General features: G+C 33.6%; 3 protein-coding genes and 1 long non-coding RNA gene across 4 annotated transcripts in view; 3 read left to right on the top strand and 1 right to left on the bottom strand.

Annotated features, from left to right (window-relative positions):
* LOC133201752 (tubulin--tyrosine ligase-like protein 12) overlaps positions 1 to 19,989 on the bottom strand; it is a 232,685-nt gene that overhangs the window by 101,318 nt on the left and 111,378 nt on the right. The gene's annotated exons all lie outside the window — the stretch shown is intronic.
* The window catches only part of LOC133201756 (uncharacterized), a 122,346-nt gene that overhangs the window by 91,521 nt on the left and 10,836 nt on the right, over positions 1 to 19,989 (top strand). The gene's annotated exons all lie outside the window — the stretch shown is intronic.
* Positions 4,005 to 10,896, top strand: LOC133201714 (uncharacterized). Its single transcript, XM_061337503.1, has 9 exons — positions 4,005 to 4,357; positions 4,896 to 4,980; positions 5,434 to 5,616; positions 7,257 to 7,407; positions 8,019 to 8,170; positions 9,262 to 9,381; positions 9,487 to 9,637; positions 10,478 to 10,629; positions 10,750 to 10,896. Exons 1-9 carry the CDS (start codon positions 4,055 to 4,057, stop codon positions 10,878 to 10,880), a joined length of 1,428 nt encoding a protein of 475 aa, XP_061193487.1. The 5' UTR covers positions 4,005 to 4,054; the 3' UTR covers positions 10,881 to 10,896.
* LOC133201853 (uncharacterized) lies at positions 14,034 to 15,170 on the top strand. Its single transcript, XM_061337655.1, has 2 exons — positions 14,034 to 14,649; positions 14,779 to 15,170. The coding sequence occupies exons 1-2, from the start codon at positions 14,034 to 14,036 to the stop codon at positions 15,168 to 15,170; spliced, it is 1,008 nt and encodes a 335-aa protein (XP_061193639.1).

Below are 19,989 nucleotides of genomic sequence, written 5' to 3'. Positions count from 1 at the left end.
TTTATTCAGAATATACATTGAAACTTAATTCTGGGGAAAAAATACTCAGTGCACATTTATATTGGGAATGGGTCTTTAGAATCCCATGTCTATCAGAGGAAGCTGGATTAAATTTTGTGTAAATGTGTTAAATGAAATATATGGTGATAACGAACAGTATTCAAGCTCAAAAGTCCATAAAACAATACAAAATAGGGGCAGAGCAAACACGGACCTCCAAACATCAGAGGTGGGATCAGGTGCCATGGATGAGTGAGCATCCCCTGCCGACCGGTCACACCCGCCGTGTGCTCCTTGTCATGATCGGGAAATAACGGAAAAATCCGTCGACAATTCAGTGTGTAAATAATGGCTTAACAATTAGTATGAAAAACGTCAGGCAGCATTTGACTCAATGATAAATTGTATTTGCTGACAAGGTCATTGTATCGACCATAAAACTTACGAAATGATGACTTTAAACGAGACAGCTGATATTCTTTGTCTCATCAACTTATTTGTCAATAATTTACCTCGTTTTAGAAATTGTACATACGTAGAGCATTCTCTTGCGTATCGAATCAGCTCAGAGATATATACCGCGTATGCAGGTGATGAAGGTGTATTGCTGCATAAGTAAGGGAAGTTGACGATTGAAAAGTTAAAGTCATCACATTTATCACAAAGCTTGGTTGTTAGATTACCATTAACGTCTTTTTCAAGTAAAATATCCAAATATGAAACAGATGTGTCAGACTCTGTGGTATCTTTTATCTCAAGTTCACCAGGATATATCGTATCGACATAAGAATGGAAATAGCCATTGTTTATTGGCAATACGTCGTCGATATATCTAAATGTCGAGTTGAAGGCCACAGCAAGTGTTTTCTTCTTTTCACGTACAAGATTTTGGACAAATTCTGCTTCATATGAATACAAAAAAAGGTCTGCTAATAACGGGGCGCAATTGGTACCCATGGGAATTCCAATAGATTGTTGGAAGACCTGGTCTCCAAAAACCACATAGATATTGTCAATCAGAAACTCAAGCATCTTTTTAATGTCAACTTCAGAGTACTTGTGTGTACAATCAGAATGTTTTTTAACAAAATAATTTTGCAAATGACCAATGACAAGGTAAGTATATGTACGAGTTCCATTTTTATTGAAAAAGCAGCTGTCAATGATCTCAAAAAGCTTGGACTTTAATTTATCGTGGGGAATGGTTGTGTATAAAGTTGAAGAGTCGTAAGTTTTTAAGCTGTTGATTTTGGTAAAATCTTGTGATTTCAAATTTTCCAAAAGTTCCTTGGAATTTTTAAGTATCCACATCTGATTTACACCACTTCTCGAATATATTGTTGCACAGTACTCTTGTTAAATGATGCTTTTAATTTTTTGTTTTACATTTTCACGCCCCGCCACACCCCTACCCCTTCTGCATTCTATACATGCTGGATGTGAACGGCAAAAGTTATTCAAAAAGCATTTAATAGCTCTGTATAACAGACTATATTTATATCACACCAACTGTTAGGCCATAATTTACACACTGAAATTTCTACTGATTTCTACGTTTACCCGAAAATGACAAGGAGCACACAGCGAGTGTTACTGGTCGACAGGGGATGCTTCCATATTTCGTCTATATAACATTTGCCTATCCATACCAGTGCGTCTTTGTCGGTATTTATTAGTATTAATCTTTAAAGAATGCAATTTTTTCTGTGTTGCGATGCACCCCTTTCTTAAAAACTGTTAATCATTTATGCATTCACACTTGTTATCTCTTTTTATCTAGAAAAAATTGTTTAGCTGTAATAAGTTATGATAGTTATTGAAAACAATATTCATATCTGGAATTACAACTCATGAATATTGAATCAATTTCATTATTGTTGCAAGGAGGATGTTGAAGAAATCTTCCGTAACAAACACAGAACACAGTCTCCTTCATGAGCATCAGAGATATTTGAATTTTTAACACTAGATGGTTACGAACAACCTTGGTTTGCAATCTAATGTGAAGCATATTAACAATTAACCATTAAAGTATTGGTTAGACAATATTGCAATACAAAACAGTTAAGCAAACGTGTAAACGGTTTATTTGTTTGATATTATGGGAAATGCACTGACTAGCTTCCTTCCTCGAAAGGTAAGTGATTAAAGGAAAAACGCATCCATTACAATTTGAGCAAGGTGAACGAGACGGGTGAACGAAACTATATAGCGTGATCTGGAATGACGTATTGTTCTGGTACGTGGTTTGGTTCTATTAATTTGCATATTTTGATTAAAGAAATATCAGCTTTGAGATTATCATTGTTCACTTATATAGATATATTTTCTCATTTTGAAATTGAAATGCAATCTATTTTCATCCGTGGGTCATGTGCATTCCAAAAATTCTTCTCTTTCATACTTTAAATATATGAACATTAATATTTTACCATGACATGATGACAGGAATGTTTTGATGATCTTAATTAGAAAGTTTCATTTTCAAACCTTTATTTTATTATTTTTTTTATTTTTATTATTTATTTATTTATTTATTTTTTATTTTTTTATTTTTGAGGAGGTGGTGGTAGTGGTGGTGATAAACCCAAAGAACAACGGTCAACAATAACTTCATGTGAAATCAACAAGTCAGTATTGAATATGCTAATTTATTTGTACCAAATGTTTGACTCTAAGCATTTGTAGAAAATGACAATGTACATGTCACTCTAACCTATTGCTATAAGGATTTCTCAGTTTGTACGTAGAAACTTTCGTCGTTTCCAATGTGTTTTCCTTGTTTTATCCGACCACGTTGTCTATGGAATGATTTCGATCTTATTTACTCCTGACAAAAGACTGTCTGGATTTGTTATGGGAAAAAATACCCCCCATCGGAAAATAGATGTGCGTTAAAGAGAATGCAAAGAGGGTACCTTGTGCTTCGATTAATTTTCTTGGAGACCAGTTGGAATGCGAGTTATCCTTCAGTGATGGATCAACATATTCGTCGCATCTGACAACTGATAAAGAATATGTCTATATTGAGAGAAAATAAATACCACAGGTATTCTAAACTTTAAGAATTTTATTTACTATTTTTCTAGAAATTACTGCACATGTGTAGCCTTTTTGAAAATGTTCATCATTTTTGATAAATCTTAATTGATTATTTTACTACGCTTAAACAAAGTTGTCAAATTAATAGCAAGATTCCATAATGGAGATATTATGTTTAGTTGAACAAATTTGACTATACACTACCTGTTTTCATTTCAGGGTATGTCTGGGGAAAATCTGGGAGAGAAAATGGATAAAAAAAACTTAACGTTTTGAACTTTCGTCTTCATTGATTTAAAAAAAATCCCTATATTATTATTTTAGTATGGGGCTTTTTTTATCAATGAAGAGACAGGTTTAAAACATCAAGAAAAAAGTGTCCTATTATAAAATACTTAAAGTGGGCAATTATTATAAAATTGGTATGATCCAAGGGTCATTACCCTGACGTCAAACATAGTAAATAATTATACAAATAAATCTGTATCGGTTCTAATACCCCCCTCCCCCCATGGAAAAATAGTATTGAAACATCAAACCATTTGTGAAATTTGGTTTCTAAATGGACTAGAAATGAAACCTATTACCATCTTCATGTATGTTAAAATAACTAGTGTAAATAGATAAATGAACATGCGATCTTACTTTTTTAAAATTCAAGTTAAACTCTTCTTGTTGAAAATATGAGTCAATATGCACGTGCGAGATAATTTACTTTTAACATTTAAAAATACCTACACACTGGTCTACTTATGTTTTCTTCTCAGGTACTTCAGCAGCTGGATATTTACATTGCTTTTAAAAAACTCTAAACTCAAAGAACTACAACCTATCGGCTTCTTACAATACCGTATTGTGTTACGTAACAAATATCATCTGAAGAAATTGAACTTTTTGTTGATTGACAATAAACAATTCTTTTAATTGATTTTTGTAACCGACATAAAGGACGTATGTACTACTTAACAAATAATCGCATAAAATATATTTTACAGAGAAGAAACGTACGTAAATGGCGACTAGTGCTGTTTTTATTATATTTTTCCTTATTTCATTCGGACATGATGTTGATGGAGGGACTTATGGCATATTTACCCCCGACCTTCGTCTGTCAGGATTTGTCATGGAGAAAATTGTCCCAATCGGAATGGAGATGTGTGTTAGGGAGTGTTCGAAAAGGGTTTCATGTGCTTCGTTAAATTTTCAGAGAAGTAGTTTGGAGTGTGAACTGTCCTTCAGCGACGACTCAGAAAATCCGTCTGATCTGACATCAGACTTGAAATACATCTACGTCAGTCGAAGTCAAATCCCAACGGTATCAATCCAGATTAATTGAACGCTTCCTTTATGTACATTTTTTTAATTAAAGTTTTTTAAGGTTAACATCTAAAATCTACATTTTATATTAATTAAAATTAATTATCTGAATTGTCAAAGAAAATCTTCAGTGCCAGTACAATAATTAAATTCATATATGTAGAAAAATACATATATACATGTATATATTAAATACGTTATGAAAAATTGTAATTTTTTCTCCTTAATATTACAGTACTGTTAAATCTTATTGATGTTGTTTAAAAATCACATATATTACTTTTTAAATAATTTGAAAAATGCCTGATCTCGAGATAATATTTTGATAAAATTTAGTAGATGGAATTAGAAGCCAGTATCTATATAAATATACTTAATATATCTAGTGTCTTATGAACAGTTAAAAATCTGGTGTCTAAGATATGTAGTCTACAAAAATATGTACATGTAGAATAAGTTTGCATTTATAAAAAATTTTATTCAATTTAATTTATTTATTTATTTATTTATTTATTTTTGCATTTCTATCCTTTTAGGAATACTCTGAGTCTTGTAATGCATCGTGCTCACTTCAAGAGAGATGCGTATCCGCCGCTTCCGGCCCTAAGTGCGTCACATCAGGTTTGAATTTATATTTCCTTGCGTTGTCCAGAATTTTGTTTGAACAATCTTTAGAAATAGATATAGTAAAATGCATTCAATATTTCTCACAGAATCTGAAAATTTTACCGTTTTCTTTTAGTTATAAATTTTCTCTATTTTGGAATTTTTAATCATTGATAATGTACCTGGTTTTGGTTTTCAGTAATTTGATTGTGTACCATACTAAAAACAATTAAACTTTGAAAAAATATTTTAATTATCAGCCAAGTTTCTATTTCTTTATAATTATAAAATGTCAGATAGTAAAAAACGAAGATTTCCATAACATCATTATAAGAATCCTTTGAATGTGAATGGTACTACAAATATCAATTTATTTGTTTATTGCTGCGAAAGAACAAATTTAATTTCAGGAAAAACCCTTGTCGTGCGTTAAAAAAAATGAACTTTATCTTTTTTTTATTACTTAAGACTGCCCCGATCTTCATCCTGACGCGACCATCTCTTCGGTCATGGTCACAGCCACCAAGGTCGGTACTGTCCTTACCTACACCTGTAACTCTGACCCCTCTATAACCTTGACCTCTACCTGCAGGAGTAATGGGACCTGGTCATCGTCAGCCTATCTATGTGGACAACAATCTTACCCGCCAGGTATTTTTTCTTTACATCCATGCTGTCTTTGTCAATTCCGTCTAGAGTTGACATAAAAACTATTATAGTAAGAATAAAACGGATATTTTATGGAACGCAGATAAACATATATGAAAATATTTGTACCGATCTTCAGATCAGTTGCACATATCTCCAAATGCATTGAAGATAGGTTCAATTCAGTTATACCTATCTTTAATTCATTTGGAGATAGGTTCAACTGATTTAAAGATAGGTTTACCTGAATTAAAGATAGGTACAAATACAAAAAATTAAAGATAGATATAATTGATTTAAAGATAAGTGCAAACAAATTTAACTTAGGTAAAATTGATTTATACCATATCTTCAAATTCTTTGTGGAGATTATTAATAGTACCTATCTATAAATCAATTGTACCTATGTTTAAATCAATTGTACCAATCCCCAAATAAATTAAAGATAGGTATAATTCAATTGAACCTATCTTTAATGAAATTAAAGATAGGTGTAATTCATTTGAACATATAGGTTCAATTATTTGAAGAGAGGTGTTATTATTTACACCTATCTTTAATTCATTTAGACTTATTTTTAATTCAATTGTACATATATTCAATGAATTTGAAGATAGGTTCAATCATTTGAAGATAGGTACAATTAATTGATTTGTGCCTAACTTCAACTATTTGTACCTTTCTTCGAATCAATTGTAACTATCTCCAAATGAATTGAAGATAGTTTTAATTCAATTATACCCATCCTTAATTCATTTGGAGATAGGTACAATAGATTTGAATATAGGTATAATTGAATTGAAGATAGGCACAAATACCAAGAATTAAAGATAGTTTTAATTGATTTAAAGATAGGTGCAATTGAATCGAACCTAGGTTTAATTGATTTGTACCTATCTTCAAATTCTTTGTGGAAATGTTTTAATTGTACTATCTGTCTTTAAATCAGTTTTACCTATCTTCCAATGAATTAAAGATAGGTATAATTCAATTGAACCTATCTTTAATTGAATTGAACCTTTCTGTAAAAGAATTAACTATAGGTTTAATTTTTTTGAACCTAGGTTAAATTATTTAAAGATAGGTGTAATTATTTAGACCTGTCTTTAATTCATTTAGACCTATCTTCAATTCATTTGAAGATAGGTTCAATTATTTGAAATAGGTACAAATATTTGAAGATAGTTATACATATTTGAAGAAAAGTACAAATATTTTAATATATGTTAATTTGGCCTTCCACAGTATTTACGTATATATACATATATATACATATAGACATATCAGAATAGAATTTCTGACTAAAAAGTGGCTTTGAAAAGTTGATAATCCAGACACGATCGACATATTTCTTTCATATCTTTCATGTTTGTTTAGTGTAAAAGGAGAATAAAAATTTATCACACAAGTTAAATATTTACTAAATCGATACATGTTGCTTGAAATCTTGTTTATTTATCAATTATTTTTCACTGCATTCTGGGTTAATAATAAATTTCTTATTTCCTATTGATGATTTTCTGCTTCATTTAATGCAAGAAATGACACGTGCTGTTCTCATTCTCATGGTAGTGATACTACTCATTGACAAAACATTGGAAAATGACTATACTTTTGAGTAACTTCCACTCTCTCTCTTTCAGATTGCTTTAATACCACGAATTCTTGTTGGTACAAGTACAACTTTACGCATGACACAGCGTGGAATGGATGTCCCGGTGGTCCAAAATACGTCAAGAAAACTCAGTTTGTGTCCGCTCCACTGGTTGGCGTAGTTCTCTGCAATTCTACAAGGTAAAAAAAAAAAATATTTCTACTCACATAGGTTAAAAATCACTTAAGGGGAGATAAAATTCTAAATATTGATAATAAAACTAGACTTGTCTTATTGATACATTGACTTTTGTTAATCCGATTTCTAATATTTAGTACTTAGTTTTTCTTCCAGATTGGCTATTACCAAAAAACATTTATTTAAAAAAAACTATTTCACTTCATTTAAAAAAAAAATATACAATTAAAGCGGGAAAAGGTTTTTGCGTCGTTGAAATATCTTGCCAGGTAAAGGAATAAGGATTTAAAAAAAAAAACCTGAAGAAAAAAACCTCGGTAAAATCATTGGTAAAATAAAGACTAGCTTCTCCTGCTTGCTCCTGCAGTCAATCTTAATTCCTCTTTGCGTGAATATACTTTCGAAGAGAGAATACAAAATCCTCGTTTTTTTCCCCAAATCATTACAGCAGAAGAAAAAATGTCTACACTTTTTAATTTTATTTTGGAAAATGTAGTTCACAGAAAAATACGGTAAATGTAGTAACTATCAAAAGACTTTTTTAAAATCAAAATAGGAAAATATTTATTACCCATATAGAAAAATTCATGCTGTATTTGTTTCTTATTACCAGGTACAAAATATTTCTGGGAGCTAATTTGACCGACACATTTTTGAATGTTGGTGATGGCAATGGTCATGGTGCCGACCACTGTGAACTGGTAGGGGGACTAGAAGCTGATGCCGTCCTAGCTGGAGACTATATGAGTTCCCCCGAACTAACTGGTGAGTATAGAAAGTGTGTGAGTTTCTCTAAGTATAGGCTTTGAAGGGATCCCTTGGAGGGGACAACAGAAAAAAATTGAAAATCCCAGGAAAATGATATCAGAGATTACTAGTACATAATTTTTTTTTAACTTTAACAATTGTTATAATATACAAAGTACTGTGAACCTTTTTCATATTTAAGGTTAAATTTCGGTTGATATTTTATCAATAAATATACCATGACACGATTTTGTTTTTGTTTTTTGTTTTGTTTTGGTTTTTTTTTTTTTGGTTTGTTTGCTTGTTTTGTCTTTTATTTTCACCTTTCTCACAAAAATATTTTTAAAGACGATTTCTTTGATTTGCATCACATTTAAAATCTTTTTACATCTTTTCTGGATAGGCATCTGTGACCATATTAGATTCTGTTAGATTACTTTCTCTATATTTTTATACCCCCATAATCGAAGATTCGGAGGCATATAGTTTTTGTTCTGTCCGCCCGTCTGTTTATTTCTTTGCACGTCCTCAAAGACGTTAACCTTGCCCACGACTTTTGATTGGTTGGAGCTATGGCTTTCCTATTTCATGTGTATTCCATGTGACAAGACCTTTCTTTGGGTATCAACATATTTGACCTCTTGACCTTGACGTTTGACCCATTTTTGCAAAATTTTACAAAAACTTAACCTTGGCGATAATTTTTGGTGCTAGGGCTTTCATACTTCATATATTTTTTTTTCTCCATGTTGATTCTTTGTACCAAGAATTTTGACACTTTGACCTTGATCTTGAAGACTCAGTTTTGAAAAACTTTAGAACAGTTGGTGCTAGGGCTTTCATATTTCACAGGTGTATTCCTTTTGAATGAAAAGACCTTTCTTTGGGTACCAACATGTTTGATCTCTTGACTTTGACCTTGGAGTTTGACTTGCATTTGAGAAACTTTAACCTTCGCCATGAGCTGTCACACGGAGGCATCAGTGTTTCACAAACACATTTTTTCTTTTGTTTATCTTTTTTCCCCCATGCAGAATACGTAATCTTAAAATTTCCAGCTACCTTTTGAAAGAAAATGAAAATATAACAATTTGTGAATTTTCTTTTAGGGTATGCCCGCAGTGGTTTGGGTGAGGAATTCTTTATGGACACTTTATCTGGGGCCACCGGTTGGTGGACTGATTCCTGGTACGAATGTGGCATAGAGATACCTGGTCCCCAGGAACCACGTGAGTACAATTAAATATTTTGACAGGCCTATCTATATTTGTGCAAGATTTAAAATGTTTACTTTTGGTACACTACTGTGATAAATGAACTTTTTTGTATGACAGCGTGTATGTCGGCCTCGCCTCCTTGTTGGTATGCTTACAAGGTGCCCGTGGACGAGTCCTTTAATGGATGTAGCGGTGGAAAGACAGTAGTCAAGAAAACAAACTTCACCTCGGCTCCTTATCTCGCTGTAGTCTTGTGTAATAGTACAAGGTACGAATAAAATAAAAACCAATTAAGTTAGGGTTTCACATCAAAATGGGGGGGGGGGGGGAGGGGGGCTATGGTAATCACTGTGTCCGTCTGTCCGTCGTTCCTTTATCCGTCTATCGAAACGTGATGCTTTTACTTGCGTTTTCCTCCTTACAGATTATTTCTATTTACTGCATAGGAAAAAGTACTATATAGTAAATAATGGCTAAAAAAAATACCTATAGAGTTTTGGGACACACTAACAAAATTAAAGGTCAGAAGGTTAAGTTTATTGATGTTGATCTTCAAATCAATGATTATTTCATATTAACAGAACAGGTAAAGGGTGCCGTGGTTATAGGAAAACAACTATGGATTTTGAGGTATAATTTTGATGAAAAAGATTTTTATAAGGCTAGTCTGATGAGTAAAATTTTGTGAAAAATGCCAATCAAGCCAACATGATATCATATAAATGTCGTACATGGTAAATAAACTGAAGACATCAAGGAGTGAATATACATGTACTATGTTTAGCGAGATCAGAATCACACCATAATACACTTTTAAACACTGAAGTTATTTCGTCTTTATAAGCACCCCGTTCACATGTGAGTACAATTAATATTTCAAAAGTTATACAGCTGGTAGTTAATGACCTATGGGCATCATATTGATTACATACTAGAAACAACCCACATTGATCACTTTGCCTAGCCAGCATACTTTGATTAATCAAAATAAGTTTAATAACCTAACTCCTTTAAATAATTCATTTTTTTGTTTTGTTTTTTGTTTTTTGGGAAAGCAGTTTCTTGTCTTTCAACCTGCTGTCAGTTGTTCAACTTACCTATATTTTAGATACAAGTTTTTCCTTGGTGCAAACTTAACGACGACGTTCTTAAACATTGGGGATGGGAGCGGATCTGGAGAGGATCAATGTGAACTTGTAGGCGGATCCGAAACTTCTGCAGTAGTAGCAGGAGACTTTGCATCTTCTCCAGCAGTCACGGGTATATATTTACAATGTAGAATTTTCTTTGACTTGAGCTACACATGAGAGAGAGAGAGAAAGAGAGAGAGAGCAATTTTCCTTAAAAATTATCCTAACACAAGATAAATCCGATTTCCAGGTTACTATCGGAGGTATGTGGGGGAGGAGTTTACCGTCGGGAACATTGGATACATGCAGTCATCCTACCATTTCAACACCTACCTGGAGTGTGGAGTAGCAATCCCAGGAACTGACCCTGTAGTCTTCTAATTGGATTAAATCTCATATACACTAGCAAAAATTTCCTTTTTTATTTTCATAGTTTGCCACAGGACAATTATTTTTTCTGCAATCAAAATGTTTGACGTTTTCCATATAGTGAATTGTTAAATATATATTGAAAACCTTTGAATTCTCTCTACAAGTTCCTGTCCCTTGGAGATTTTGCAGCATTTAGGATTTAAACATATACATTTGTACAATATATATATTGAGCCCTGAAGTTCCGTGAAATTTTGACCTATTTTATCTTAAATTCGCCACAACAAAATGACGAGAGATCTAGACATCTAGAGAGCGAAAAGAAGCAGGAGAGTTAGTTTATCCCATTATTCTGCATTCACTAATTTGTAACAATTGGAAGTTTGACTTCATATCTTATAAAAATACATTGCAACTCTATATGTTCTTTCACCGTGCTCATGTCCTGTCTTACATATTTTCTTTGTATGCTTTGTGAATCTCCTACAAGTGGCCAATGTTAGCGGATGTCCAGTATCATAGCCTCTAGCGACAGGCGTTGTTGATGTTTCAAAATGCGTTTATAGTGCTATAAACTGGTTGTGAAATACTGGAACTCGTCGTGATAAAATATATCAACAATTTTAATGTGAAAAAATATGCTTTAGCTATTTCCTAATTCTTTTTATAATACATGTACATGTAATATAAAGAAAACTTTCTGGAATATTAATAGTTTCTTGAAGCGTGTATTACAATAAATTCTTTAATACCAGTGAATTTCTCATTTTCATTGATAGCTGTGTTAATAACAAAGTGCATGTATTCTCATGAGTAAGGAGAAACACGGGGTTTTGGAACTGAATAAAATTCAAAATTTAATGTTTAAGTACTGGTCCATCTAAGAATCAGGAAATAGAAACAATTTTTTTTTCTAAAAATGCGCCTCCTCGTTGTGATATATGTATGTTACTTTAGATAAATTTATAGGCCAAAATGTCAACACCCCAAGAAAAGACGAAGTTGTTCAGAATTAACAAGTGTTATTGTTTTTCATGAATTATCAAACCCTATTTTATTTCGAAAGGAGTATGTATCATTAACTTTATCATTAACTTTTTGTAATAGTTATCATGGAGTCGATATCTAGGTTGGATCCATAGTAACCATTGTAATTTTAAAATGTCAAGGCATTTTGGATAATACAAGCATCGTGAATTCAAAACACTATTAATGAAATAACAAAATGTACTTAGAATGAAGAAGGTGTACTTAGAATGAAGAAGATGTACTTAGGATGAGGAAGGTGTACTTAAGATGCGGAAGAAGAGATGTACTTAGAAAAAAAGGAGAGTCGATTGGATTTTTAAGGCGGATCTGACTAGATGTACAGTTGCTGGGATTTTATTTTAATATTCACGCCCCCTTCTCTGGCTTTGCAATTTTCCAAATTTCCTTTTGAATATGTAGGTACACTGTTTATTGAATTTTTATACAATTCTTATCCATCCTTGAGCGGATGATGTGCCCTGATTTGATTCAAGGTTATATTTCAAAAGCAGGCCTGTAGGAAGCAATTTCGGGGCGGGGAGGGGAGGGGGCACAACCCAACAGAAATTCTTGACCAAAAAAAAAATCAGCAGACGTTTTCTAGGAGGCACAACCGTGAATTAACTTTGTTCTTTCAATGTATAAATACTGGCAAAATCATTGTGAGGCTACAGCTGAAATTAGCTTTGTTTTCTATAGTAAAGGATATACTGGCAAAATTATGGCGGGGGGTATCCCCGTGCCCCCTCCCCTGGTACCTACGGTCCTGAAATGTCAAGGACATTGATGCTGTATTGTGAAATTCTGCTTTGCTTATCAACAGATGAAAATGATTTGACAATTGAACAATGATTCCTGTTGCTTACAAAGTATGTCAGATTTACTTATTAAAGGTCTTACAATGCATCTCAAGGGTCATGGTCATTGTTGCAGTTAAGCTGCAATTTTAGTCACATAAGAGAACGATTTGATGCGTAAGGAAACAGTTTGTTTTATCCTAACTTGGGGTGACTGTGAATATTTATCCATTTAGTGACAAGCTATAAAAATTACTAGTACTATACTCACATTTCAACTTGAATCCGAGACTTTCATTCCAAGTATATAGAAGAATGAAGAATTGACCCACTGGTAATTTGAAATTAATGTTTAGAATACAAAAATAAGGCTTATAGGTTTAGCTGTCCCACTTGGTTTTCCGCACTTTTTTCCTAAACGCTTGTAGATATTGAGCTGATTTTCGGTATGTGAGTGTATCTGTAATAGTTACATGATGACACGAGATGATGCATACAAAATATCGTTGAGTTATTGCACGCGAGGAGGCGTTAGCCTCCGAGTTTGCAATAACGAAACGATATTTTGTATGCATCATCGAGCTGTCAATCATGTAACTGATTTATCCCCTGACCCTTCATTTGACCTTTCCTCATATTTGGTATTGTCTTTGCATCAACTAATAAAGACTCTGAAACAGAACCACCTGATAGTCTTAACGTGAAGGGTTTTGGTATCCAAGTAACGATTTTCCAAATTTGGTAATTTTCTAGTACTGTACCACGTGACCAATTTTTGAGATAATCAATTCATTTGTTCTATGATTTGACGAAGATGGCAGAAGGAGTTCAGAATAACGAATTTTCAGCAAGCCTACGACGAGGATGATTTTCAGTTGAGTCAGGCAGTTCAGATGTACGAACTAAGTCAATCTGATTTAAATGGCCAGGACTTTGGGAATTTCGATATACAGAATTGGTGTTTGGAAGCGTTTCCGGAATTAAAACGGGAAAATTTTACGGAATGGACTGAAAATACTACTACTAGATTCGGAAAACCTGTCTCGGCTACTGAGATAAGTGCACTTCAAAAAAATCAAGAAAGTAAAAACACGCGCCGTAACACTTCATGGGCAGTTAAAGTGTTCAAAGACTGGAAATCTCAGCTTAACCAACAGCAACTTGATTTTAAAATCATTGCCGAAATCCTCACAAGAACATACCAAGAACTTACGTATACTTTATCATGTTTTGTGATTGAATCCAGGCGTGCAGATGGTTCCTCCTACCCCCCGAGAACTTTATATCAAATCTGTTCCGATATTCTACGTACATACGAGAGGAAGGTGTTCATGATATGAACTTTTTAGATGTCAAAGATGCCCGTTTCCATGACTTCAGGAAAACTCTAGACGCGCGAATGAAGGAGCTAGCATCCCAAGGAATAGGAGTGTCTATAAAGCAAGCGGATCCGTTAACGCCGGAACAAGAAGACGTCCTGTGGGAGAAAAAATTACTGGGATCGCATACTTCGAAGAGTTACATTAACACTGTATTTTATTACAACTGCAAACTTTTTGGACTCCGTGGACCAGATGAACACCGAAAATTAGAGGTATGTCAAATCAAATGTGGCGATTCTGATGGCAACATTGAATTTTGTGGGCGCACGTCAAAGAATTTCTCCGGAGGATTACACCAGAGAAACATTCTTGCCAAGACGATACGCCACTACTCAGAATCCGGTACACTCCGCGCAGTTTGTTTGATGTTTATTCACATTTCTCTGGTGGGGGAAGGATCATTCTATAGACGACCACTCCCGGGACCCGAACCACGTTTCGGAATCCATCCTATAGGGGTCAACAAGTTGGGTACCATTATCAAGACCATGTGTGCCGAGGCAGGGTTTGTGGGGAACTTTTCAAATCACTCGGGGAAACGGACCTGTTCAACGACATTGTTTCAGTCCGGTAAGCCAAGATTTAGTTAAATTGTCTTTAAAAAAGGAGAAATATTTTATGTTTGATGACGTAAAAGTATGCTAGTTATATCGTGTACGTGACTTGAATTAATAAGTTCAATATTTATTTACACTATAGGTTTTGAAGAGCAACAGATCATGGAGAGAACGGGGCACCGTAGTTCCGCAGTTAAAACGTACAAAAGGCAATCGGAGCAACAACTCCTTGAAGTAAGTCGAGCACTGGAGCCACCCCAAAAATCCCTGAAACAGTGTGACGACGTGGAGAAGGAAAATGCCATTATTCCAAAACCGGAGGATGACGGGAAGGAAAATTCTACTATTCTACCTAAACACCCTGAACAGGATGTGCGAATTCCTATGGGAGATAAAGCTATCCGCTTCGAGAATTGCTCCGTGTCAATGTCTTTTTTTGTAAACAGTGATTTCAAACATTTGTGTGGAGAAGGAGAAAGCCATTATTCCAAAACTGGAGGATGCCGGGGAGGAAAATTCCAATATTCTACCTAAACAGCTTGCACAGGATGTGCGAATTTATATAGGAGATAACGTTATCCGGTTCGAGAATTGCTCCGTGTCAATTTATTTTTTGTCGGTTTGTAATTTGTGCTCTGATTTAAACTATGTTTTCTGCTCCAGAAGAGCGGGAAATTGTCAATATTTTAGAAATGTCATCAGTTGTGTGAAATTTGCTATGTTTTGTGCTTTTTTCTTGTTTTAGTTAGTTCATTAAAATTTAGAAACGAATTTTTGTCTCATTTGCATAGCTCCTCCTACACCCTGTATCTAACAGTTGGATATCACTAGCTTTATATCACACATGTAATATTTAATATATCACCACACTTATGTTGATATGAGATATACACCCTTGTGAAGATCAAAGGAAAATCTGTCGGTCATGGGATAATGATGAATTACAGATCAAGTTCGTTCAGCTTCATTGATTTCTGACGGAATTACTACCTCTTCAATTTTTAAGGGTTTTCCGCAATTTTCTTCTAAACGCTTGCAGATATTGAGCTGATTTTTGGTTTGTGATTTTACCTTAATGAGTTATAGATCAAGTTTGCATTTCGTTCTGCTTCATTGATTTTTGACGAAATTATGGCATTTTCAATTTTTAACTAGATGCTGTCATGAGACAGTAATACCCGCACTAAGGTGTTTGCCTCTAAATGCACACTCCTTCATATTGGGCTTACCAAGGAAAAAGTCCAAATAATTCTATAATTTACACAGTACATGTATTCGTCAAATCGAGCATAAAATGCTCAGGTGACCATGTGACCCATGAACCTCTTATAGAAATTTCATATACTTAATTCATCACCAGTTTGAAATAACAGAATTTAATTAATGATGTAAATTAGGTTTTGATAAAAGGGGGGGGGATATAAATTTTTGGCCCATAATTGGAACTTTTTAAATTTACTTTCTCAACAACAAATAATATTTTTTTAGTACAAAGCGTTTTTGATGAATTTATCAAAATGTGCAAACTTTTTTTAGTATTTGATTAGGCAAAAACCTCCTTGAAAAGCCATACCCAATCAATTTTGTCACCCCCCCCCCCCCAACACACACACAATTTGCCTGTTTTTGAAAATAGGCCTAGATGGCAAAGTTATGTTAAAACATCGTTAGTTATGATAATTTAAAATTTGTTCTTGTACTGTACATGTATGTGAACACCTTGAAAATTTCTACATCACATTGGGCTTGCGTCACCCTACCAGTGCTAGTACTAGTTTTACCATTATCATTTTTAGATTGCACAAGCCATGTGACATGGTGCAGTGTTACATGTATATCAGTGGAAATTAATTCATTTTGTGTTATAATTGGATTATATTTCATGAAGTTGACAGGACCTATGACAGTCGGTAAGTACAAGTTTAACTATAGATTGGGGTAAAATAAACCGAAATGCAAATAGTTAGGTTAAAGTTTAAAAAGGATCAAAGATCATCGGCAATCTTCTATGCAGAGTTGTCGTTCGTTTCTCTCTCAGACACTGAATGTATGAGCCAATGCAGAGACATATGTCTCTGGCCAATGGTAGAGAGTGGATCATCAGATGCCACAATAGACGAATTTCACATTCTGAAGAGTTATCTCCCGTTGTCGACATTACATTCAGTTATAGGCACAGATCCTGGAATTTTTTCCCAGAATTTCCTGAGGAGCAAAAAAAAAAAAAAAAACAAACGAACAAACAAACAAAATAAAAACAATGATGGTGGGGTCCATGTTTTTAAAGGGGGAGGGCATCCAAAGTCATTTTTTATTTGCTTCTGTAAATCAGTATATAGTCCTATTTAAATAACTCTGCAAATTCCGGGGGGGGGGGGGGTGTTTCCAATCTCCCTAGCCGCTCCCTGTCCCTGAAATGACAAATGATCATGTGACTCCTAAATAGTAGAAAACTTTTCCATTTGACTATACATAATTTTGTTTCTTGTGTTATTATGTTATGTATATCTAATGGTTTAAGGTTATGAACCCCTGGAGGTCATCCCCACTCTCTTAATGAACTGGAAATGTTCATAATATGACTACATCAAATTAAATAAAAGTGCATCAATGATAAGATTACTTGACATTTCATTCATGAATTTGGGTCAACCCATGTATCCTCCTAGAATTAGGAATGAAAATCATTCAAAGAGATGGACCATTAAACTATCTGTATATATTCAGATTTTTTTTATGTCAAACCAAAGTATTAGACTAGTTTGCATACATGAACAAACAGGGGTCTGGGAAGGGGCAAGGGGAAGGAGTTATCTCTTTACGTCTTAATTGTTGAAAACTCCTAAAATGAATGTTAACCTCAAATCCGACTTGTACGACTTCATTATTTTTAAGTGGTGGTGTCTCCGTATGAGTGAAAAATTCCCAAGAGGGACATTTAACAACAAACAAACATTAATGACTTAAAAAACACAATATACATGTACATGTTTATTAGTCAACGGATATACTTCTGATCATATCTCTAGTTCTCCCTTGAATCAGAAATGATGATATAAATATTTTAAGAATGATTAAGAGTTGAAAAGGTTGTGCATTTTAAAATTCACTAAGCTCTGTGGTTGAATTAGCTATACCAGTTTAGCTTATTTTGCTACTCAAAGCACCTTGATTAACTATTTTTAATCATACTGTTTTCTGAAATGTGAAGTTTTTTCAACATGGATACAAGTCATACCTTTTCAGCTTCTGAAAACAATGCATGAAAAAAAAAAACTGCTTTTCAAATACTGTAACTCTTTCCAAGTACTTGTGATCATCAGTTTTTAGCTCACTTGAGTTTTTCTGGTTTTCTGATCACATTTTGTTTGTCATCCATCTGTCCACCTGTAAACTTTTCACATTTTTGTTTCTTCACTAGAACCGCTGGGCCAATTTCAAGAACCACTGACACAATAAATTTAACCTTGGTCATAGCTTCTGAATAATAAGAGATAGGGCTTTCATATTTCACATGTACATTACCTACAAGAACTTTCTAAACATACCATGATTTTTGAACCCATGACCTTGACCTTGAAGTTTGACCTACTTTTCAAAAAATTTAACATTATTTTAAATGATCATTTTGAAAGAGAAAAGATAGGGCGTTCATATTATACATGTATATTACCTGTGACAAGACCTTTCTAAATATATCATGACTTTTGACTCTGTGACATTGACCTTGAAGTTTAACCTACTTTTCAAAAATGTTATATTTCCTTATAACTTTTGATTGAGAAGAGATAGGACTTTTATATTTGACATGTACATTACCTGTAACAAGATGTTTTCAAGCATGCTATGATTTTTTTAACCCTTGACCTTGATGTTTTACCTAATTTTCAAAAATTTTAACTTTGGTGATTACTTTTGAATGACATATGATAAGGCCTGCATATTTGAAACAATATGTCATAAATAATGGCATCCCATCCACTAGGACACGGAAAGCAGGGGACCACAATTCTTTGAAATTGCTTGTTAGTCATTTTGATATGGAAACATCCTCATATAGTGTAGATTCAAGTTTTTTATGCCCTGCCATGAATATGGCCGAGGCATATAGTGTTTGTCATGTCCGACTTCAATAAAACGTCATATGCTGATACATACTGATGTAAGCTTTTCAACTGCATCAAAATTTTTGACCTTGACTTTTCCTTTGACCTTGACCTTACTTTTCTTAAATTAGTGTCTAGATCAGTTTTGAATAAACAATTCAAGATATATTTATCAAACTTCATATGCTGATATATACTGCTGAGATATATCAATTGCATCAACTTTTTTGACCTTGACTTTTCCTTTGACCTTGACCTCACTTTTTTAAATTAGTGTTTATCTATGTTTTAAATAAACCATTTCTGATATTTTTATTGAACTTCTATGCTAATAGTAAATACATACTGATATAAGCTTTTCAACTGAATCAGCATTTTGACCTCAACCTTTCCTTTGACCTTGACCTCTCTTTTCTCAAATAAGTGTTAAGCTCAGTTTTAAATAAATCATTCAAGATATTTTTATCAAACCTAATATGCTGATATGTATTAGTGAGAGCTATTCAACTGCATCAAAAACTTTTCACCTTGCACTTTCCTGTGACCTTGACCTCCCTTCTCTTTAATTTGTATTTTGCTTAGTTTTAAAGAAACAATCTAAGATATTTTTATGTAAGCATTGCACTTATACATAATTTTGTGAGAATTTATCATCTATATCCATTTTTTTTTCGATTTTAGTTTCAATTTTAAAGAAACTGTTCAAGATATTCTCATCAAACTTCATACACTCTAACAAATTTTCATGTTGCATTTTAGTAATATACATTCGGCGGGGCATTTAAGTCCTATGGACATATTTCTAGTTTTCAAATCATGACCGACGAGGATAGGGTCAGGCCACAATAAGGGATCAAAGTTTTATAGAGATTTAAAAGGAAAAAAATCTCCAAAATTCTTCTTTTTAAGAACAACAAAAGCATGATTAATATGGAAACATTCCCAAGAAGTGTAGATTCAAGTTTGTACAAATCATGACCCCATGGGTTAGGGAGGGGCCATTTTTTTCCTGCCCCTATTTGCTATCCACATGGAAATGCAAATTTTAAAACCATTTTACACATCCACAGGACAAAATCAATCATCTTCCAAATGATCATGATTTAAGGCTAGTGCATAACATATAAGGGAAGTTCTGGGAACCAGGATGTTTAAACATGTTAAATATTTTTTTTAAAAAATTTGACCCCCATTTGACCCCCAGGGGGAAAATAAGAATTCCGAAACCTTACTGCACATCTATAGGA

This window comes from Saccostrea echinata, unplaced genomic scaffold (assembly GCF_033153115.1).
Source record: "Saccostrea echinata isolate AGI-Se365-2 ecotype Australia unplaced genomic scaffold, CSIRO_AGI_Sech_v1 ptg000045l, whole genome shotgun sequence".
Classification (NCBI taxonomy): domain Eukaryota; kingdom Metazoa; phylum Mollusca; class Bivalvia; order Ostreida; family Ostreidae; genus Saccostrea; species Saccostrea echinata.
The sequence above is the reverse complement of the archived record's forward strand: the minus strand, read 5'-3'. Positions and strand labels throughout refer to the sequence as shown.

Coding starts and splice junctions, on each gene's coding strand:
- LOC133201853 (XM_061337655.1), top strand. CDS start 14,034: ATGAACTTTTTAGATGTCAAAGATGCCCGTTTCCATGACTTCAGGAAA. Junction 14,650..14,778: donor AACGACATTGTTTCAGTCCG/GTAAGCCAAGAT, acceptor TTTACACTATAG/GTTTTGAAGAGCAACAGATC.
- LOC133201714 (XM_061337503.1), top strand. CDS start 4,055: ATGGCGACTAGTGCTGTTTTTATTATATTTTTCCTTATTTCATTCGGA. Junction 4,358..4,895: donor GTCGAAGTCAAATCCCAACG/GTATCAATCCAG, acceptor CTATCCTTTTAG/GAATACTCTGAGTCTTGTAA. Junction 5,617..7,256: donor ACAACAATCTTACCCGCCAG/GTATTTTTTCTT, acceptor TCTCTCTTTCAG/ATTGCTTTAATACCACGAAT.